Source organism: Neomonachus schauinslandi, chromosome 5, assembly GCF_002201575.2.
Source record: "Neomonachus schauinslandi chromosome 5, ASM220157v2, whole genome shotgun sequence".
NCBI classification, from domain to species: domain Eukaryota; kingdom Metazoa; phylum Chordata; class Mammalia; order Carnivora; family Phocidae; genus Neomonachus; species Neomonachus schauinslandi.
The window spans coordinates 170,283,188-170,294,133 of NC_058407.1; the positions used below are offsets into that span (position 1 = coordinate 170,283,188).

The following is a 10,946-nucleotide window of genomic DNA, read 5'->3' on the forward strand; positions in this document are numbered from 1 at the left end:
CACTCCCCCTTTATGCCTCCTTGCCATTAGAACTCTGCTCCTCCCCCACTCCATGATTTTTTTTTTCTTTTTTTTTACACCTTCTGATTGTACTAGAAATGCATTTGGGGCCTTATTCCCTCCTGGTGTGCTGAGATGCCATGCCGTGGTGCTCCTTGCATTTCTGACGTACTGAGCATAGGGACTTCTTCAATTGCTTTCTATCTCTGTGATTCTTTCATTTATTGTTCTGCTCATTTACCTCTCTTTCCTCACACAATAATTTAACAAACACCTATTGAACATCTTGAATGAGACAGCCAGACTTTGAGTTCAGAAACAGCTTTATTTTTAGGAGCTCAATTTATTTTTATTTTTATTTTTTTAAAGATCTGCATTTATTTATTTATTTTTTAATTTTATTTGAGAGAGAATGAGAGAGAGAGAGAGCATGAGAGAGGGGAGGGTCAGAGGGAGAAGCAGACTCCCCGCTGAGCAGGGAGCTGGATGCGGGACTCGATCCCGGGACTCCAGGATCATGACCTGAGCCGAAGGCAGTCGCTTAGCCAACTGAGCCACCCAGGCACCCAAGGAGCTCAATTTATAGTGGAAGAAGCAGAAAAGTAAGCTGACCAGTGATGGTTAGTGTCCATCAGTGTACTTGACGATATGAAAAGGACCACAAGGAATCTTGTTTGATAAGTGAAGTTAATGATCCCTACCCCCCAGCACCACGGAGGATGAGACAATGATCACAATAGCCTTTGTCAACTTGTAAGGAGCTCCCTGTTATGGGGTGGTTCTCCCTGGTGGGAGGCACCCCTATTATTTCCGAAGAAAGGTCATTCAAGGACACCAAAGCTGAAATGGCCACAGCGTTTTGTCTAACAGAAAGTTGCCCCATCCCCTCTGGAAACCAGATTCCAATGTCACCCCCAGAAATGCAAATCCCTTTAGAACAAATCTTAACGGGGGGCGCCTGGGTGGGTCTGTTGGTTAAGTGTCTGACTCTTGATTTCAGCTCAGGTCATGATCTCAGCGTTGTGTGATCCAGCCCCACGTCAGGCTCCACGCTGGGCATGGAGCCTGCTTAAGATTCTCTCTTTCCCTTTCCCTCTGCCCTTCCCTCTCTCTCTCCCTCTCTAAAAAAACCAAAAAACCAGAAAGAAAAAAAAAAAAAGAACACATGTTAATGGGTATGATGCCTCCTACTCCCACACCCCCACGCATTGCTGGTGACAACTTGTTGAACTTATCAGGACTGGAGAAGAAATTTTCCAGAAACACATGAACATGCCATCTAAAGCCACCTCAGAGAGCATGGGTTTTTTTGTTTGTTTTGGTTCTAAGAGAAAGAAAGAAAAAGTATTTCAAATGAATTAAACTGCTATGAGGAGACAAATACCAAGAAAATGGATCTCTGCCCCAGCGAGGAGTCCAGTTTCTTGATGGACCTATGAAGGGAGTAAATTACAACCCTCTTGCTGAGGGCATGGATCCTGGCACTGAGCCTCTAGCCCAGAGGGTTTACGTGGTGCTCCAGGGACAGCAAGATCCTGGGGGTTCACCCTTTCTTTGTCCCTGTTTTCTTCTGAAGATGAATGGCTAAGGCTTAGAAATCATGAGTCTTGGGGAACACTGTGCATGGTGACTCCAGAGTTTGTTTGCATTCCTGGTTTTTCATATAACCACAAACCCTTATTTATTTATTTCCACAAATCCTTCTGTTTTTTACACTTAGACTCTTTCTTGAATAGGGAAGAAAACTGGAATCCTAAAGTTCCCTGAGGCAGGCCACTCCCCTGCCGCTGTCTGCTGGTGCCTGCTGCATTGCATCCCACTTTAGAGAAGGAAGTGCAGTTCAGGGAATCGAAGCGTCCTGCCCAAGTCAGAATTCCTGAACCAGGAATGGTTATCGTGGCCTTTTCAAGGCGACAAAGTAAGAAAGCCAGGATGCTCTTTTCTCCTTGCTTCCCATTTTTTGGTCCCTTCCAGCCTCCTCTCTCCTAGGATGGGAAACCCAAGCTGAGACCTACCATCACCATCCCGTCCGCCATCTCCCTATCCCTCCGCCCCCAGCCCCTCTCCCTACTGCGGAATCCCGGGGCTCTGCCCTCCAGAGACTTTGCCCTTCACCCCATGGTGCACTTGCAGCTCCAGACATGTACAAACCGCGACCTGCTTCCCATGAACCTCTACTCTCCTCGCCAGCAGGGGCGCGCGCTCCCTACCCAGGAGTCCTTGCGCGGCCTGGCAGAACGGACACCCAGGACTCCAAGATGGCGTCAGTCGGTGAGTACCTGTAACCGGTTAAGGTTGCAAGGTTGAGGGCAGGACCCGTGGTCCGGGTTTTGGGGCTCAGAGCTGCACTGGGAGGGGAGGGGGCTGCGGAGCCGCCTGCCCTTCGCTCAGGGCCTTCCCTATGGCCTCACCGGAGGGGCACCGAGCCCTTTGCCCAGGGCCCTGCACCGTTCTACCCTTTGCTCGCTGAGCGCGCAGCCCGCCTGCCCAAGGGCCCGCGTCTCTCGGCTGCAGTTGCGGGGGTGACGGCAGCCGGGGGACGCGTCTGCGAGCTTGGGAATGCACCACCTCCGGCCATCCTTCCTCCTCGTTGAAGAATATTGACCCCGTTGCAGCCCAAGCGCTTTGCGTTTGAACCCTAGGCGCAGTTTCTGCCCTTTCCAAAGCTGAAGCTCAAATTAAGCTCCAGGAGGAGCGAACGCCTAGGACGGTGCCTGATACCATGTCAGGTTGGACGCATATATGTGGAATACGCGTTGAATAGGCTAAGAGAGGTGACGTGACTTATTCAAGGTCACAATTAGTGAGAGGGCTGAGCAGGATGCAAACCTAGGAGTCTGAGGCCTCGTGGTAAACTGAGCTTTAATCTCAAGGATGGCCTTATGATCTGCAGGCTTTTCAGTGACATGCGTGTATAAATCTACACGTCTCAGACTGTGCACACTGATTTTTTTAAAGGTTTTATTTATTTATTTATTTATTTTTAAGATTTTATTTATTTATTTGACAGAGACACAGCGAGAGGGAACACAAGCAGGGGGAGTGGGAGAGGGAGAAGCAGGCTTCCCGCGGAGCAGGGAGCCGGATGTGGGACTCGATCCCAGGACCCTGAGATCGTGACCCGAGCCGAAGGCAGACGCTTGACGACAGAGCCACCCAGGCACCCTTGTGCACACTGATTTTATTTATTTATTTATTTTTAGTACGGAAACCATGTTTTAGCCCTAGAGCCTCTCACATTAGCCTTGTCATTAAATCCCTGTCTGGAACGTTGATCCCATTTTAAAGATGAAAATAAGGGTCAGAGATGTGGTGTGGCCTGCCTGAGGCAGAGTTTTGATTAACCTGTTTTACCCAGTTTCTTTCTTTCTTTCTTCTTTTTTTTTTTTTTTTAATATTTTATTTATTCAACAGAGAGAGTGAGAGAGTACAAGCAGGGAGGAGGAGTAGAGGGAGAGAGAGAAGCAGACTTACCGCTGAGTAGGGAACCTGACCTGGGGCTCGATCCCAGGACCCTGAGATCATGACCTGAGCCGAAGGCAGACACTTAACCATCTGAGCCACCAGGCGCCCCTGTTTTACCCAGTTTCTATATTCTTTTTTTTCTTTAAAGATTTTATTTATTTGACAGAGAGGGACACAGCGAAAGAGGGAGCACAAGTAGGGGGAGTGGGAGAGGGAGAAGCAGGCTTCCCGCAGAGCAGGGAGCCGGATGCGGGGCTTGATCCCAGGACCCCTGGATCATGACCCCAGCTGAAGGCAGATGCTTAACGACTGAGCCCCCCAGGCGCCCCCCCCCCCCCCCGCAGTTTCTATATTCTTAATATCAGCCTGGAGAAATGAAGAGGGGATCAGAAAAGATGAGAATGATGCTGTTTTTCCCATCTGTAAAAAACAGGTATGAGAATATTTATCAGCGGTGGTTGTATTGTTTAAACAAGAGGACATGTGAAAAGGAAGCATTGAGACTTGGCATCTTATTTAAGTAGAGCGAAGTGATGAGCATTGTGGACTAAGGATTAAACAATTTAGTATGTGTAAGGTACTTGAAACACTGCCTGGCCTGCTGTTGAGTACTGGTCATCTCAGCTTCCACTCTGTGACCTTTGAGCAGGGTCACATCTGGCCCATTCAGCATCACCCTAGGTGAAGGAGTTGAAGTCCAAGTCTTTTAAGTACTGACTATCTTTTAGCTGGTGTCTGTCGCCAGAACATAAAGCCACTAGTTCATTAGCAAATAAAGTGATGGAAATATGAATTAACAGCAATAGATGAGATCGGGTCAGCAAACTGTGGCCAATGGGCTAGATTTCCTGTGATCTGTTTTTGTAGGGCCTGTGAGCTAAGAATGATTTTTAAAAATTAAAAAAAAAAAAAAAAAGTGTTCTGAAATCTGCTACTCTGTGGCCAGCCTTAGGCTGGATTTAGCACCCAGAAGACATTTAGCATTTTATGCCTCTCCGTATAGGTGGACAGTATGCTTTGAAGTCATAAAATCAGGCCAGGGAGCCACCTACCCTCCCAAGAACATGTGGTCCTTTCTCAGCCTTCACTGAAAGTCTGTTATGACCACGAACTGTATGTGGGGTTGCTCCCACCTTCACATAGCTCATAGGCAGAAAGACAGATAATTTCCATTTACATAGTACCTACAGCCAATTACCAAGGTGGCTGCTGTTCTTTTTTTTTTTTTTTAAGATTTTTATTTATTTATTTGACAGAGAGCAGGAGAGCACAGGCAGGGGGAGCAGCAGAGGGAGAAGCAGGGAGCCCGACGAGGGGCTTGATCCCAGGACCCTGGGATCATGGCCTGAACCGAAGGCAGTCACTTAACCGACTGAGCCACCCAGGCGCGTGGTGGCCACTGTTCTTAACCTTCTTTTACGAAGGAGGAAACTGAGGCACAGAAGGCAGGAACTTGTCCAAGGGTGCACGGCCACAAAGTGGCACTAAGCCCAGAATACGGGACCCCCAAGTCTGCTGTGTTATCACTGCCCTCTACCAGTGTGAGCCAGTGAATGCAGAGGGGTGTGCAGCACTGCAGGAAGTGCTGGGGGAGGGCTCCAGTTTGGCTGCCTAAGGACCAAAGTCTTCGTCTTCCATTGAGAGAGACAGACAGTCTTGGAAAAAGTGTAGATGCATCTCTGATGAATCTGTTGATCTCTTGGAGTTTTATGGTGGTGCTGTTTTTGGCTCTCCTTAGGCCTAATGTGAAATATTTCCCCCTGTCTTTATAAATTTCTTAGTTTTTGTTAAGGAAACCCTCTTTATAGGTCTAAATATATAGAAAAATGAATTTTAAATTGTTGGCTGTTTTCTCCCGTGATGTGCCAAGGCACCATGCCAGCCTCTGAATGTGGTCGTGAGAATGCAGAGTGTGTTTTCATAGTCTGTGGGATCAGAAGTGACCTGATTTTTTTTTTTTTTGAGTTATACCAGTCTCAGATACTTCGACTTAAAGTACTGTTTCTTTTGTACACCTCCCCCAACATAGTACTATGATTAAGAGCATTTTTAAACCTTTTATATGGCAGATTTCAAAGATGAAGGAAACAATAATGTAATGAACACTTCAGACTCATTACCCAGTGCCAACAGTTAGCAACATTCGGCCCTTCTAGTTCCATTTATAAATTAGTCATGCACTCCCCACTGTGTGGCCATATATATATATTTTTTAAAAGATTTTATTTATTTATTTGACCGAGAAAGACACAGCGAGAGAGGGAACACAAACGGGGAGTGGGAGAGGGAGAAGCAGACTCCCCGCTGAGCAGGGAGCCGGATGTGGGACTCGATCCCGGGACTCCAGGATCATGACCTGAGCCGAAGGCAGTCGCTTAACCAACTGAGCCACCCAGGCGCCCTGTGTGGCCATATTTAAAGCCAGTTGGTTTTAGCATGACATGTTTGCGCTCCTCACTGCATGCAAGAAGGCTTCGAGTCTGTAGCAAAGGTGTTGACTATGTTCTTATTCAAGAATAGTTATTCTTGGACTGCGGCCTTCTGAACCAAGTGAAGACAAAACTGGCATGTAAAAATGTGTACTTGTTAAACTTTTCTCGGAATAGCATGGACAGGGTGACAGAAAGATACAGGTCATTCTCGAATGACATTATTGTGTGGTATTACTATCATTGACACTAAACTCTCCAACAGAGATTTGGAACGTATCCCGAAATTCATTTGAGACTATCTCATATTCAAAAATATTACCGAACTAATCACATCAGTTTTCTGTTTGTAAAAGAACTAAAGGGTGCGAGTAATCCCTGAAGTCCTGTTACTTAAGATGTCCTTAAGTTTGGTTTGTATGCCATTTCTTTCTCTACTTTTGTCTTTTTTCTTTGTTTCACATAGACCTTAATGACATTTCAACAAGAATAATGTTAACACTTCACAGTTCTGAGTACTGTTCCAAATGCTTTTACATAGATTCTCATTCAGTGCTTGGAATAAGCCATTTTACAGACAAGGAAACTGGAGCTCAGAGCGCATATAGAAAGGTAGTGCTAGTGCTTGAGATAAGATGGGCAGGGAAGGAGGCCTTTTAGGGAATAACATTTATGTTGAGTTGGCCGAGTGATGATGATCCAGGAGCACGGCACATACAAAGGCCCTCAGGTGAAGAAGCAGAAAGGGGTCTGGCGGAAGTATGGTGAGCCTGCTGAGATGAGTGGGTGAGATGGTTGTCTGGCGATAGAAGGTTGGCTCCTGAGAGCAGGGCTCTCATCTGCAGTCAGTGCTGTGTCCACAGTGTGTAGGACGCTGCCAGGCATACAGTAGGTGCTCCGTGTTTGTTGGATTGAGTCTAGATGGAAGGTTCGGGCCAGTTTGTTTGGGACAGGCAGCCTAAATCATAACCCTCAAGCTATGTATGCAAATCTTAGGCTTATGCCTCCACCTGTCACTTGTGGCCTCTCTCTTTTTTTTTTTTTAAGATTTTATTTATTTGACAGAGAGAGACACAGTGAGAGAGGGAACACAAGCAGGGGGAGTGGGAGAGGGAGAAGCAGGCCTCCCGCTGAGTGGAGCCTGATGCGGGGCTCGATCCCAGGACCCTGGGATCATGACCTGCGCCTTAGGCAGACGCCTAACGACTGAGCCACCCAGGTGCCCCTCACTTGTAGCCTCTTGACAAACACTGAAACACTGGATCTGGTTCATTCGGACCCAGTGTCTAGTTCTCCAGATGACCGTAGCAGATGAGAAGCTGCCATTAAACCTTGTATTTCTGTATGGCCCAACAACCCTTGCCCTTGTTAAGTGTTGGGAAATGTCATGAGATCTCTGGGATTCCCCTCAGTGGACTCTTGAGGCTGGTCCTTACAAAGCCTTAGTCTTTTCCTTGGATCCCCAAAATGGAGAAGAAACTTTTCTTTGAGTGATTTGGTCTGGCTCCTTCTGTGGTTGATAATCTTTAAGAAAGGACAGTAGCCTTTAACTCCTTGCCTTGAAGAGGATACCTGCCCAGCAGCTTTTTAAAGGTGATCTCTGTGGGGAGGATGAGAAAGGAGACCACTCTCTCCTTATGAGCATCTGAACATTCACAGTTCTACCCTGCTCTGGCCAGGAGCCTTTCCTATTCTGTCCCCAGACTCTCATTGGAATATTATCTGGGGCCCATTGGATCATTTGGAGTGGTTTTTATTAAGTCATTTAACATTTGTGGCCCCAGGTAGGATGCTTGAGGCAAATATCAGATTGTCTTGAGGAGCATGGGAGCCAGACCTAAGGTTGAGCCCTGCCCTACTGCCTGCATGCTGTGTGACCTTGGCCAAATTGCCCAACTTCTCTGAGTCAGTCTCCCCCACTCCTCATAAAATAAAGGCTTCAGCTACTTGGTGTGAAGATTAAATGAGCTAGTACATGTAAATATTAGTTTTGCAATCATTTTTCTATTCTGTCCTCCACCTGATTATTTAATTCCTCATGGCGCTTACGTTCTCTTTACAGTTATTCCCAGTAAGCTGTTATTCAAATCTTGATCATTAGTAGAACTGTTGCTTTAGGGGCACCTGGGTGGCTCAGTCATTAGGCGTCTGCCTTCAGCTCAGGTCATGATCCCAGGGTCCTGGGATCGAGCCCCACATCGGGCTCCCTGCGCTGCGGGAAGCCTGCTTCTCCCTCTCCCACTCCCCCTGCTTGTGTTCCTTCTCTCGCTATCTCTCTCTGTCAAATAAATAAATCTTTAAAAAAAAAGAACTGTCGCTTTATATACACTGTGGCTTAAAATAGTGAATTTGGTGTGATGTATTTATTCATAATATTCTTCGTGTGCAGCCTCTGTGTAGTGACTTTATTGAATGGTTGAAGTAAGTGACATAAAAGGATGCTATTTGTCTTACTGGAGGGTTTTCAGTGCGTGTTTTCTGCTCTTCCTTTTCAGTACCAGTGAAAGAGAAGAAGCTCATGGATGTGAAACTGGGAGAGCTGCCCAGCTGGATACTGATGCGGGATTTCACCCCCAAGGGCATTGCTGGAGCATTTCAAAGAGGTCAGAGCCTACAGCCATGTGTAAAAAAAAAAAAAAAAAAAAAAGCAGATGCCTAGGTCTTCTGGTCTCTCTTTGCTCTGAATTAATTTGAGCAGTCAAGGCCTTGTCTCAGACCAATAAGTTATGTAGAGAAGGACAGGGACAGATTCTTAGCCCCTGAAGCTCTGTGTTTGATTGGTGATTGGTCCTATCAGAGGCTGGCTCTAAGATACTTCAGCCAAGAAAATGTTTTCTGCTGCTTGGAATTGGTACCACTGCCTTCGTCTTAAATGTCTACAAGCATTTTTACATCATAAGACTTTTTAAAGAGGAAAATGAGTTTGAAGCACAGTGGACATCAGTCCATAAGGTAACGCTTATCCCCCTGCCAGGCAAAACTTCCAGGGTGGATGTTTGAAATGATCTACCCTTCAGGTCTGTGCACAGTCACATCAGTCCCGTGGGGCCCCTGTCCTCATTCCAGGAACCAGAGACCCACATCAACCCACGGATGCCTGTGTAGTCTCTGGCTTCGAGCCCCGCCCTCCCCCATTTTTCTTTCCAGTCCTGGCCGCCCTGTAACTCTTGTGTGGCATGTTTTCCTTCTGCCCTGAGAGGCCCTTCCTTAGCTCAGATCAGAATTCTCTGCCTTTTCCCCGTACTTAGTGACAACAGTCCCTGACTTCCCATCTTCCCTCACTATTATAAACCAGGGCCTTCTAGAATCATTTCATTGATTTTTTTGTCAACCAAGCTACAAGCCCCAAAGAGGGCAGAAACCGTTTCCTTACTGGTGGGGGTACCCAGCAAAGAGATGATCGCACAAAGCCTTCTTTCCCAACAGGCAGACCTAGCCGGCCTCAGCTAAGTGGCCTTTACTTGGGGTTGGATTTTTGGTCAAATTAGGGTAAGGGGATCCGTAGGGCTGGAGGTGAGGGTGAGGTAGGATCAAAGGCTAACAGGCTGAGTGCACTGGTGCTTTTCCCTTCATCAGCCAGTGAATTTAGGGTGAGTGGCTTTCAAGAGTCAGAACGGAAGTGGGTCCCTGAATTTAAGCCAGACTCGACTTTGCAGTGTGTGAAGCATTCACCGCAAAAGCAAACAGTGGCCTCCTCTCTTGTTTGCAGGTTACTACCGGTATTACAACAAGTATGTCAATGTGAAGAAAGGGGGCGTTGCTGGGATTTCTATGGTGCTGGCAGCTTATGTGCTTTTCAACTACTGTCGTTGTTACAAGGAACTCAGTGAGTGTCTCTCTGGTCGCCTTGCCCTCTGGGGTTGCTCATTGCTGGGTGGGACTGGTTCCCTGTCAGGTTTACAAGTCCCTCATTCTATGGCAGCTGAAAAATTGGGAGGGACTTATGAGAATGTAGTACAGAGGATGCTATTTTAAGTGAGAAAATTGTGGCAAAGAGAAAATAAAGACAGGAAAGCTGACATGAATCCCCGATAAAAGTAGTACTTAGGAAGCATTCTGTAAGGAGCTGCAGGCTCCGCTGAGCGTTGGTGGAAAATTTTGGCTTCATCTTCCTAGCAGCCAGTGCGAAGAGAGAAAGAGGAGTGGTACAATCCAGTGTCCGTGCGGTGTTCTGCAAAGGCGTAGCTTGTCCTGGGTCTGAAGGCCGAAAGGAGCTTGTGGGGTGGGAGAGGGTAGCAGGGTGCCCGTGGTAGCCCCCGCCAGTCTGGAAGCCGGGATGATGCTGGCTCTGAAGGCCAGGCTCTTGGGGACTGTGTCCGAGTGTGCGTGCGTCCTGGGAAGGATGAGGCTGGCCAGGCTGCAGATTAGCTCGACGTGCCTTCGTACCCCCACGTCTGCTCATTCTGCTGAGACCCTGGCAGGCAGGTTCTGGGTTGTATCCTGAAAGGAATTCTCAGCATGGCTTTACCCCCCGCCGTTGTCTTGTGCTTTCATGACACCTTTAAAGAAACTTACCATCTTGCCTTTCTAACTTCAGAACATGAGCGGCTACGCAAGTACCACTGAAGAGGGCCCAGTGTGGAGGCACATTCGGCATTCCTGACCATGACCTTTGCCTGGCACCCTTGAATCCTTTCATATTCTAATTCAGAATTAACATCCAATAAAAGATGACTGGTACTCGGACTGCTTTCCTGGTGTAGCCATCTCCCTGCCCTCTCGGAGCTCTTGCTGTACCAGCGGGGATGAGACTGCTCTGCAGTTCCCAAAGGGCGATTCTTGTCCGTGGCCCGGGGCTTTGAACCAGTGGGCTGTCCACCGTGGCTTTGGGACCTCATCCCAGCTCACTGGAGGTGGGGTGTCATCTAGTTGAGCCTGTCAAGTGCCCAGAGGGGTTTCCCTGCTCTTTGCACCTGAAGTATTCTAAGCACTTCTGGCTTTTTGTCAGCTGATGCTTTTACATCAGAACTTGGGCCAAGTGCCCGAGAATGCCTTCTCCTCCCCCATCTTGCTGCATTATGCAGGCTACACTAGTGTGGGCCCTCCTGGTAA

The 10,946-nt window shown here is 47.6% G+C and overlaps 1 protein-coding gene across 5 annotated transcripts; it reads left to right on the plus strand.

Moving 5' to 3' along the window:
• The first annotated feature begins 2,220 nt into the window (after window positions 1–2,220).
• Window positions 2,221–10,580, plus strand: ATP5MF (ATP synthase membrane subunit f). 5 transcript variants are annotated; one of them, XM_044915722.1, is made up of 5 exons: window positions 2,259–2,275; window positions 7,114–7,124; window positions 8,387–8,497; window positions 9,604–9,720; window positions 10,432–10,580. In XM_044915722.1, the coding sequence occupies exons 1-5, from the start codon at window positions 2,259–2,261 to the stop codon at window positions 10,458–10,460; spliced, it is 285 nt and encodes a 94-aa protein (XP_044771657.1). In that variant the 3' UTR covers window positions 10,461–10,580. The 5 variants fall into 5 exon arrangements, with proteins under 5 accessions (XP_021535897.1, XP_044771658.1, XP_044771656.1 ...); XM_021680222.1 differs by lacking the exon at window positions 7,114–7,124 and having other exon boundaries at window positions 2,221–2,271; window positions 8,390–8,497; XM_044915724.1 differs by lacking the exon at window positions 9,604–9,720.
• Window positions 10,581–10,946: the final 366 nt, after the last annotated feature.